Consider the following 12,347-nt stretch of genomic DNA (forward strand, 5'->3'; position numbering starts at 1 on the left):
AAAAGAAAGTTACCATAACCTCAATGACCTCATGTGAGTCATAAGTTACATGTGAAAATAACATATATATTCTCAGTAATATTAAGCACCCCATACCAGGCTTATTAAGAATTGTAAGTAGTGAAGTGATTCCCTGATGTCTTCAACATGCAGTTGCATATCAGGATCCCAAGCTCACTGAAATTTAAGTGTTACTCAACCCTATAAATGATAATTTTATTTACTAATGACTGACTATACATTGAAAATCAGTATTCCTGGAGAAAGAATCTCCATCTAGTGCTAGTTTTACCCCAGATGTTTTACATATATTACGTTAGTATGAAAGGCGAAACAAATACTATTAGGCTACAAGTTAATGTTCTGTTTTAAGAAAAACATTTGCATTATACACACTGTCACTGTTCAATAGAAAAAAGGTGGTTATAATCATAAATTAATAAACAAATTTTAGAACAAAACTTATCTATAAACATTTATTTCTTTATGTTTATTTGTTTTAGACAATCTGATGAAATGTGCAGAGCAGTAGATGGTATTAATATTACTAGCACTGAAGCAGAAATAAATGATCTGGCTGGTAGACATCTTGAACAACAAAGTTTAGTTCATGCACAATGGGATAGCCAGGTTGATGCGATAAAAGAAGCACAGCGCAGACAATACCGAGACTGGGTTATGGATAGACAGACCAACAACACGACTCCGTTGTAAGATTACAGATTTTATATTTCTTATTACTCTTTTTTCCTGTTTAATGTGAAAGTGAATACTTTTTCTTAATTCTTAAATTACTTTTTATTACCATAGATAATAAGGTAGATTATCATAAGTTGCATCTATTTAAATCATTTGGTAATTGATTCAGTAATTTTGGTTGAAGCAAGTTGGAGAGCAACTATTCAGTAATAATTTATGTTATTAAATTTATAGTTTTGTTTTATCAAATCACAATGTTGTAAGTTAATGTTACAAAATGAGAATATATTTTTAATTATTGTATTGGGTGTATTGATAAGTTCAGCTTAAACAATATTTTGCTGCTGTAATGAACTGTATCTACACCTGAGAAATAGAATAAAATCACAACATTAAAAACATTCATTAGAAAATAGATGACAAAAATAATAATTTGAAGAGCAGATAAGAAAGAGAAGGTAAAACAACAAATGACGGTGAAGAAAATCAGTCATTTCAGTTCATAGCATTTGCAAAAAAAAAAACACTTGGAATTAATTGGCTCTTAAATAATGAAGAGGCAGTAATAATGATAAAAACAGTTACAAATTCCAATTCTCACACTGATTTAAAACATGAAGTGCATTATTATACATCTCTTATGTTTTGTTGTAATTTATATGAAATTTTTGTAGAGCTAAGAAGAAGAAAATCAGTAGTATTCAGTCAGATCTACCATGTAGATAAAGAATAACATGATACCTTCTTAATAACCTTGTTCAAGTTAGTAACATGTGTTATTACATCATTGGGACAATAACATTGAACCAATTACTGTAAACAGCAATTTAATTAAATTAAAAAAATAACATTTTTTAAAATTAGTATTGGCATCTTTGTAAAAAATTTATTTAATCTAAAAGATACCTCAGGATTAAAAAAAAAGAGATTTAGTTAAATTACTGCTAAAATTGAGGCTAATATTCTCTATTTTCCAGTAAAAATCTAGTATTCACTACTCCCCAGTATAAATCTTAAATAAGGTGTGCGTTTTAGATATATATTATTGCCAAGTTGTGCTTACTAATGGCAAGGCGTGACACTAACTGGTATATGTCAGGGAAATTTGCAGTCCGCCTACATGTTTGTACCCACATTCCTTCCACCAAGCCAGCTGACTGGAATGGCCCCACCACAACAATTCACACTCCCTATCCTGCAGGCAGCTTTATAAACAGCAGCCCAGCAATGTGAAAGCATTCACTCTTAGACCACCACCAGGAGAAGACCGAGAAGAAGGAAGAAGTCCACTGCTGGCCCTGTGTGGGCTCTTGCAGCAGATTCCGACATCCCTGCCAGAGCATCACCGCCCACCAGCCAGACCAGCACAAGCCCACTAGCACCAGGTGGCGTAACAGGGTGAAGATGGATCCTGACAAGTACCGCTCAGGAAGAACCCCCTTGCCTGTGCAGGCAGAAACGACTGATGCCAACCCAACAATGCAGGATTCTGAGGGCCACCACTACAGTGCCCCAGTGTGGTAGTACTGATGACCTCCAGTACTACCACAAGGTTCTAAGGTGCTACATGCCATTTAAGCCATTCAGCAATATATAATAAATTAAATTCAACATTTTTCCCTTCTGTAATTTTTCTTATGATTATCATACCAGTTTATGCTTACATTTAAATCATCATAAACAATTTTTATCTTTTTCTACCAATAATACGTTAAAGATTCAATAAGATATTTTATTCCACCAATCCACTGAAATAATGATAAATACACAATATCTGTAATGTCAGAAAAAATCAATATATTGAATATATTAAAAATCACCCACTGAATTAAATCAAAACCCATAATTTAATTCAGTGTGTGATTTTTAATATATTCAATATATTGATTTTTTCTGGCATTACAGACATTGTGTATTTATCATCATTTCAGTGGATTGGTGGAATAAAATATCTTATTGAATCTTTACCATATAAACCCATTCTCGAATTTATTCTAATAATCAAAACTGACTGTATTTTTGAGTAACAAATTTCATTAAAGTCAGTATTTTTAATTACATTAATTTTAATTTTGTAGAAACCTGAGAAATGTAGAAATGTCTGCATCATGTTACTAGTTGAAACTGTTAAAAATGTGTGATTGTTCTTTGTCTTTGTAACATATTTCTCCTTCCTCTCAGTGTTTTACAATGATTTTGCTCATGAACATTTAATTCAACTCTATTTTTTTTACAAAGCAGTTTAGTTTTTAAATAGTAATTTTCCCTTAGTATCTTATTAAGGTTAATTCAAGAATCTATGAAATTTCTATGTAAACACTCTCAGTAGAAAATAATAAAAACATTATAACAAAAAACTAAAGGCTCAAAATTTAGAAAGGAAACAATTAAGAGCAGATTAAAAAGAAACACTTCCCAAGGTAGGTAGCATTTCTTTTACTTCCTGCTGTTATGTTTGAGATTTTTTGTCATTACATTGATGAAGAGTGTCCTGCTTCTTTACCTGTTTGGGGTCAGATTGTAAAAAATTATGGAAGTTATTCTATCTTTGAGTAGTTCCAGGATTTAAGAACCCTATACATTAGGTTTACTAAGAGATTGTGGCTTAAAGAAAATGTGTTTCTTTAATGGATTGGAAAATTATTGTTTTCTGCTCCCATTAGTATATTCAGATCAAAAACTGTACAGTTCTCAGTACAGTTGGTACACTGTTATGTTTCGCAGTTTTGTATGCCTATAGCAATACAGACAGATTTTGGGGAAAGTTTATTTTGAGAATTTTATTTATTTCAAATAATAACTAAAAAAAAATATGCTTATACATTTTTTTTCTTAGGAGCTCACCGATTAGCAGCTTAGCAAACCAGACTTTTCTGGATCGTATTGATGCACCAGTTGATTCTGTTGGTCCAATTCTGCAAGAGAGTTTCACAATACACCTTGGCTCTCAAATGAAACAAATGCATAATATTAGAATATTATCTGCTGATATACTTGATTTTTGCCGGTTGAAACATACCTCTCTGAAGTAAGTTTTTCTTTTTGCATAAAATTTAATTTAGTTTTGATTTATTTTATTAATATATGTGGATATATATTCCATATTAGAAGGGACTATACCTAATAAACACCTCAACCCCAGGTTGGAGTTTTTCTACTGCACCAGATAGGAAATTGAGTCCTTGGTTCAATCTGCATTTGGAGGTACCTCACGAACTACACTAATACCAAGGATGCAGTAGTTCTACAGATCTGCATACCCTTACCAAGATTCAGAAGTCATCTAGGTAAAACCCACGAACACTTTGGGATAAGGGAATGGGGTATATAATGAAAAAGGGTTGATATATCTTAAAAAAATATTAAAATGAGAAACCTAGAGAAATTCCATAATTCCTCAAGAAAATAGAGAATGTTTTTACTAGCTAGGTCCAGCACATTTTGTGTTTTTTTGTTGTTGTAGGTATCACTTTCTCTTTGTAGATGTCATTCTGTTACATTCTAAGATTTCTATAGATACCGTTTAAAAAATGTTAAAATATTTGCCTCAAGATATGAATGTTTCTACTGTGGAATCTCATTATAATGGTATTGAATTTAAGTTAAAACTTTAACAAACTTTCAGCTTGGTTTTAGAAAACCTTGTCAATGGAGACAGCCATTTCTCAGTTATTAATTATTTCAAATTGTATAGATAACAAAAGAGTCCATTTCTAATTTGTTGTGACCTTAGTAAAGCATTCAATTTAGTTCCACACTTTTTACTGATGAATAAACTTAATAGCTATAGTACCAAGGGAGCTGCTTACAATTGATTAAAGTCATTCCTTACCAGCCATAAACAAGGAGTTGAAATTTATCTTTTGATAAGAATACATTTGTAAAATTTAGGTCCTCACTTCAAGATGTAGAATGCAGAGGACTATAAAATATTCTCAGTTCCTTGCTTTTTTTTATTGTTTATTAATAACCTGCCTCAACATCTTGAGCCATTTATTATAACCCTCTTCATATATGACACAACTGTTTCTATATCTGAAGATAATTCCTTAAACAGAATTGGAAATTCTATGATAGCAATTCAAAAATTTATTCACTGGATGGATTGTGTGCCTCATCTGTCTTAAAATATGATGAAATTGTTCCATTATGCTTCTTAAGTAGATGTAACATTACTGATCACATGAATGAATTCTCATTAGTGATAACAATCATATTTCTGTTGCCTATAACGTGAAATTTCTGCGATTTTTATGTGATTGCAAGTTCTTATGGAATGATGAAATTGTTTTCATTTGTAACATAATCTAACCATACTGTTTTGCTTTGAAGTGTAGTAAAGTGACTAAGTTTGTCGTTATTATTAAATATTTATTACACCTACAAATATTCTATATTTATTCTACATATATATATATATATATATTAAAGTTTAAATATCATCTTATGAGCCTCCTTTAAAAAGTTAGAATGAGTTTTTAAGATGCAAAAATGAGCTCTCAGATCATTAACTGACAATCATAGTATGAATTGTGCAGACCAGTGATTCTCTACCTTTTTAGCTCCATGACCCCCAGAAAAGTAACGCAAAAACAAAATGAATATTTCACAACCCTTCAACTGCAGCCCAATGAAATCCAGTTAAAACTATTTATCTGCGTTGATAGTGATGGTTATGAGCATGCATGTTTGAAATGTAGAAACATGAGCAACTCACAGGTTCCAACTTGATGTGTATGTGCTCCTTATAATTTAGTCTTCTTTTATAATATTTGCTGTGAGAGCATCATGTTTGAACATGTATATGATACAGATTTGAACATGTTGTTCTATCAGCAGTATAAAAGAGGCATAAGGGAATGCAGCATATCAGTTTAGTTTCAAATGCGAAGTGTGCCTTTATTTAAGTTTTTAAAAGCATAGTTACATTGAAAATAATAATAATTAAGGTTTTGTTTTTTTAGTGTGCAGTCAAATGGTATTTTTTTTTTTCAATTAGATTATTATCCAAAATGGATAAATTTGTGAAAAAACAAAGATATCATCTATCCACTGAATCGATGGGTAAAGATAAAATTGTACAATGACAGTTATTTAAATTATGTTGTTACCTCACTGGATGGAAAGCCACAGTGTGTTGTTTGCTTTCAAGTCCTCTCCAGTGAAAGCATGAAGCCATCAAAATTAATTCAACACTTGGAAACTTAACATCTAGATTATAATAGCAAACCTGTGGAATTTTTCAAAAGAAAATTACATACTTCGGGAATCGCCTAAGCTTCTATTTATAAATCACATCATACTGATAAAAGTGCACTTGAAGCATCTTATCTTATAACATTAAGTTTAGCTAAGATTTCCAAACCCCATACAATCGCAGAAAACCTCAGATTGCTTGCTGGATTTAATAAGGTCAGTGTTTTAATAGATGTGGAAGAAGCAAAAAAACCAAAAAAAAATTCCACTTTCTAACAACACAGTATGGTTGTTAGAAAGTGAATGAGTGAATGGCGAATCAGTGACATGGCTGCCAATGTTTGCAATCAGATAATTCAACAAGTGAGTTCAAGTGAATTTTTTGGTATTCAGTTTGATAAATCAAAGATGTGGAAACATTTTTCAGTATTTATGTTTTGTGAGATATGAATGCAATAGGGACAGATCAATCAATGAAAATATGTTGTTTTTCAAATCAATATCTGTTCATAAAACAGGAAAATGTCTTTTTGATGTTTTTTATGAACCTACTATAAACTATAACGTAGATTGGTCAAAATGTATTGCAACATGTAGTATGGTGCGAAGGCAATAACAGGAAAAACCAGTGAATTTCTGAAAAGATTAAAAGACCATTTTATACCAAGAGAGAAATGGATATACTGCTTCCTTCACAGGCATGCTCTTACCACAAAAAATATGCCACAAATTTCAAACAAATTCTTTGTAAAGCTGTAAAAATGAATTTTATTAAAAGTCAACTATTACAGAATAGGCTGTTTGCTAAACTTTGTGATGAAATGGGCAAAAGGAAAAAAATTATTTTTTATACAGAAGGTTATCATGTGCGTAAGTGTTAACCCAGTTATTGGAATCGTGAGATGAATTAATATTTTTTCAGGATAAACAAACACCATTCTCAATGTTGTTACAGAATAATGAGTATATGTTGCTGTTGACTAATTTAGTTGATATATTTTCACATTTAAATGACTTGAATGTGAATTTACAAGGACATGATAAAAACATTTTATCATTAAAAAGTTTGATGTCTGGATTATTCACCTTGAAAGAAAAAATTTTGATATATTTGCACTCACTTCAAATTACAAGTATATTGAGAAAAATGTGGATGAAGAAGACAATGTTATTCACCACAGTTTCAATAGCATGAAGATGCATTTGACGCAAAAAATTCAGTTGGCGTTGTATTTCCTGGAAGATAAAAATGATTTCTGGAAGAGATGGGTACTGAATCCATTTAGTAAAAATGTTATTGCTGCTGCTAAGTTACCATTTGAGATTCACAAGCAGCTCATTGGAATGTCTGCTGAAAAAACGTTACAACTACAATTCACATTTGTAGATTTAGATACGTCTTGCCTTGCTCGTCGAAGTGAATATTGAAGTTTAGTCACAAAAGTACTGAAAATATTAATCCCTTTTGCCACATCTTAACTCTGTAAAAAGGGTTTTTCATCATGGTTACGCTAAAAACTAAATATAGGAATTGTCTTTTATTACTTGAAAACAATTTGCTTTTGTGTGTTATTAACATACATCTATGTATCGAGAAACTGTTAAATGAAAAGTAAACACAACCATCTCATTAATCTATTTTCTGTACATATGTACATATAAATGTAAGTTAATACTTACAATAAATTAAATTTTATATTATCATAAAATGATTTCATTATTGTTTGCATATAAAGTTGTAGGGGCTAATCTTCTGACCCCCTTTAATATCACTGTGATCCCCCATGAGTGTTGCAACCCCCAGGTTGAGAAATGCTTGTGTAGACTGATATTTAGAAAATTAAACATATTAAATTATTCTTGTGTTTGTTTAAAATTGCAATCTTTGCTAAAAAGAATGATGACTTATTTTTAAAAAATAACAGTATTTATCTTTACTAAACCAGACAATGGAACTGTTTTCGTAAAACTTAATATAATTCTTCGGCTTATGAAGAAGGCCTTATTATGCTAAAGTTGCCATTTTTAATAAATTGCCGACAACCATTCAAGAAATTTTTCCACCAATTTATTTATTTAAAATACAGTTAAAAGGATTTCCTAATATAATTCTTCGGCTTATGAAGAAGGCCTTATTATGCTAAAGTTGCCATTTTTAATAAATTGCCGACAACCATTCAAGAAATTTTTCCACCAATTTATTTATTTAAAATACAGTTAAAAGGATTTCCTTTTATGGGGACAATATGACTGACTCTGTTGATGAATTTTTAAATAATATTAATTAAAACAAAATAAAAAAAAACCCTGGTTTATGTGTATCCCATTCAACATGTATATAAATATATGTTCAAAGTAATTTTCAGTAGGGCCTTTTGAACTGTAAATTATTCTGTAGTAATTTTCTTAACATCATTATAACCTTAATGTTATTATATATGTTCGTATTTAAATAATTATGTGCACATTAATCAAATTATTTTTTTTTAATGTATAATTTATTTTTTTATTTACAGTTTATTTTATATTGACATGATATATATAAATGTATTTTTGTACCAATCAAAATAAAATTACTAATTATTCTGTAAAAGTGCAGTTTTAAATGTCTGGTAGATCTTGTCCAAAAGTCAATAAAAAGTCTTACTGATACAAAAATATATGAATAATGAAAATCACCAATCTGACTAAGACATATTTTGAATCTCTGTAACAGTAATAATACTTATTTCTTGAAGGTTGTTTATAGCTTAATGGGCATTTGCATGTGAACAGCTTAATGCACATGTGAATGAATTAACTTTCTCTAAAGCTAGTTAGTGTGTCCATGGCTTATAATACAGTGTAATGTGACCAAATCATTATAGTGGTGCATATGTTATGTTTATTTATATTTGTCATCACATTGGACCATAATACAGCAATTTTTAAAACTACATTCTAAACTAGAGTGCAAAAATCAGTAGCACCAAATTGAGCATTGCTATTTTTTTTTTAAGCTTGCCGTTGTACTGGTCTGGGAGCTGTTGTATTTAGCTCAAGTGCATTGAATTTGCATAGCATTACCAACAATAAAAATCTGTTTACTACCAAAGAGTTATGGGTAATTGTTAATGATCTAATAGAAACTCTGAATGAAACATTAACTAATATTATTTTTATGATAAAAGGTTTTTTAAAATGTATTTGTGGTAAATGTTATCAATTTTGATTACAGTTCTGGTGATCCTCAACCCCAGAGATTGCAAACAGCACTTGGTCTTTATTCTAATGATTTATGTGGTATTGTACTATTAACAGATACACATATTGGGAGTCATACTGGATTATTAAAAGGTATGTATTATGTATATAAATTAACTTAATTATCATATATTTATTAAGTTGCCTAAAACTGACATAAAAATACTGTGTTTTTTAAATTATTAAAAAAAAACTATAGGAATATATAAGTTCAATTACAGTAAATTAGATTTTGTGTGGTGTATATCAAAGTGCCTATAAGTCAATTAAGTTAATTTTGTATTAAAAATAGAAAATTTAGTATATCCCCCTTTATTGGTTGTTTGTATGTTAGTTTTATTAAATTCATTTACACTTCTTTTAAGATTACTTTTTGTTTGTTTTTTAGAAGTAATTTTTCCTCAAAGCACTAGTGAAAATTTCATTAAACTTTCTAACATAATTGTGAATTATACAAGGGAGAACCAAGTTGAATGTGACTATGAAATACAAGGTATATCTCTAAAGTAAAGATCGCTGGGAAATTTCTCTCCTTAAGGTTGGCGAATCTTGTGTCACTCATGGCCACGCTAGTAACATACACACTGTATTGTTGTCGCATTGTAGTATCTTTAATTATGTGTGAGTTATTACGTTATAAAATGAATAGGAAAATCGATGTTGCCACCGACTATGAAATACGAGGAGTCATAGGTTTTTTAAACCATCAAAATGTTAAGCCGGCTGAAATTTATAGGCAGTTGATTGCTGTGTATGGTGATAATATAGTGAATGATAAAAACGTCAGAGAATAGTGTGAAAGGTTTAGAAATAACAGAATTAATGTGCATGATGAAGAACGTTTAGGGTGGCTCTCGATAATCACCGAGGACTTGTTGAAACACATGGATGATAAAATCAGAAAAGATCATCGCTCAATGATTTCCGACCTGGCTGTTCTTTTTCCTGACGTTTCAAGACCTGTTATCGGTCGCATTGTTCATGACCATTTAGGTTTCAGAAAGGTTTTACATGTTGGGTGCCACACATCTTAATGGTATGTCAGAAAAAATCAAAATGGGATCAGCTTGGAATTTTTGATACGCTACACAAAAAAAGGTGATGAGTTCCTTAATTCAGTTGCTTCTGTCAATGAAACATGGATTTCATATTACACGCCAGAGAGAAAACGTCAGCAAGTGAATGACATCATCCTCAATCAACAACCAGACTGACAAAGGTCAAGCCACAGCCATTTCAACACAAAGTAATGCCACAATCTTTTGGGATTGATTTGGGATACTGCTGATTGATTTCATACCATGTGGAATGGCTATAAATGCAGAAGCCTGCTGGGAAATTCCACGTAAGTTATGGCCCACCATTCAAAATTGGCAACGGATGGCTGATTGACAGCATTGTCCTGCTGCATGATAATGCACGTTCACATGTTGCGGGTCCGACATGTGATTTACTAAGAACATTTGGATGGGAAATTTATGATCGCCCACCATATAGTCTGGACTTAGCACCTTCTGATTACCATTTGTTTGGGAAATTGAAAGAATTTTTGAGTGGTAAGCAATTCGTAGGTGATGATAAACTTAAAAATGCTGATAATGAGTGGCTAAATGGACTGGCGACAAAAGAATACGACAAGGGTATGTTGAAGCTGGTGTATCGCTACGATAAATGTCTTAATTCATGTGGTGATTATATAGAGAAGTAGTATAAGGTATGTAGATTAAGAGAAATAAAAAATATATATAAAGTTTTCAGAATAAATTTTTTACAATGAAACTGTTTACTTTAGAGATAACCTCTTGTAGGTGTAGTGATGTGGTATCCATGCTGTGTTGTTGGTAGGTTGACTACTGCTATTGTCCTGGTTTTTTTTACAAGTGCTTGTAAGGAAATTTTGCAACTTTTAGAAAAACTGATAATAAAAACAAAGAAGTTTATTGCGTATGAAGTTTTGTTTTCTTTTTTGAGTAATCAGCTCGTATTAGGAATTTTCAATTTCAAGAAGCTTTCAAGTTGAAGCGCTGAGTAAGATACTGGTATTCAAGGTGTATTCTCATTTTAATTAAGATGAAATATTAGTTGAAGACTGACCAAGAGAATTTTGAAAACTTTTATGATTATGTTCAATAAGAGATTATACTGCCCAACAAAGAATTTTTTTTGAATGTTTCCTTCACTTCATGAGTCAAATCTTATTAATTTTGGGTTGAGAAAAGCTTTGTATGGAGGGTTGGAAGAAGAACATCTTGGGTCCACGAGAGGCTTGGCAACAACATTTTTCTTGCTAGAGTTTGGCAGATTTCTTGCAGGCCAGTCTGCTTGAATGAATATAATTTGATTTCCTATCCCTACTGTCCTACATACATAAAAAGCAACAGTATTTAATTATCCCCAGTTGCATTCCTAAGAGTACAGCGATGACTTTTAGATTGCCACAGATTTTCCACTTGCGTTCAATATATTTGATTGACATCAGTCTAGGAGGATTGCTGTGTTTGCATAAGTCTCCTTCATGTGAACTGCGTCACCAACAGAAATAGAAGGAAGACAGACGGTTGCCGTTGTGAAGAATTACAGCTTTCAAACTAAGCTTGGAGGAGTCTATGAATAGCCTCCAATCAGTTGGATCATGATTCAGATTGAAACATTTCATCAAGCCATTAATGTTGTAGCAAAAAACAAGATTGTTTTTCTTCTCAAAAAAAGAAAGCAGCAGATCCCTATGATGATGTCTGTATTGTTAGACCCTCACATCACATTGGAGAAGATTCTATTGCTGTAGTCTTGACCCTAGAAGTTCTGCCTTCTTCTTCATCAAATTGAAATCACTCAATTCCCCTTGACTCGGTCTGTGCAGTTTATCATCTTTTTCGTCAAAATCACAGTCATGGGATATGGAAGGCTTGTTGGGTTCTTCTTCCACACTGTCTTCATTTTCTATTTCAAGCTCATAATTTTGGGGTGGAGTAGGAACTGATAAACTATCTGAATCTGGAATGGGTTGAATAGCAGATGGAAGAATAGGGTATTGAGCTGTTCCTCTTTCTTCATTGGCAATCCTGCCTTTATATGTGGAGTCAAGCAGAAATAGCAGTTATCTGTGTGGCTTGTAGGCTCCTGCCAAACCATAGGCACAGTAAAAGCTATAGATATTTTTTTATTTTTCAGCCATTCTCATAGTACAATTGAACTAGAGTAGGAACATA

General features: G+C 31.6%; 1 protein-coding gene across 1 annotated transcript in view; it reads left to right on the forward strand.

Annotated features, from left to right (window-relative positions):
- Nucleotides 1-12,347, forward strand: part of LOC142327429 (FERRY endosomal RAB5 effector complex subunit 3) — a 59,623-nt gene that overhangs the window by 21,467 nt on the left and 25,809 nt on the right. Inside the window, exons 5-7 of the mRNA XM_075370491.1 lie at nucleotides 504-710; nucleotides 3,536-3,727; nucleotides 9,113-9,231. Coding sequence (XP_075226606.1) covers nucleotides 504-710; nucleotides 3,536-3,727; nucleotides 9,113-9,231 — 518 coding nt within the window. The remainder of the gene's footprint in view (nucleotides 1-503; nucleotides 711-3,535; nucleotides 3,728-9,112; nucleotides 9,232-12,347) is intronic.

This window comes from Lycorma delicatula, chromosome 7 (assembly GCF_047948215.1).
Source record: "Lycorma delicatula isolate Av1 chromosome 7, ASM4794821v1, whole genome shotgun sequence".
Lineage (NCBI taxonomy): Eukaryota > Metazoa > Arthropoda > Insecta > Hemiptera > Fulgoridae > Lycorma > Lycorma delicatula.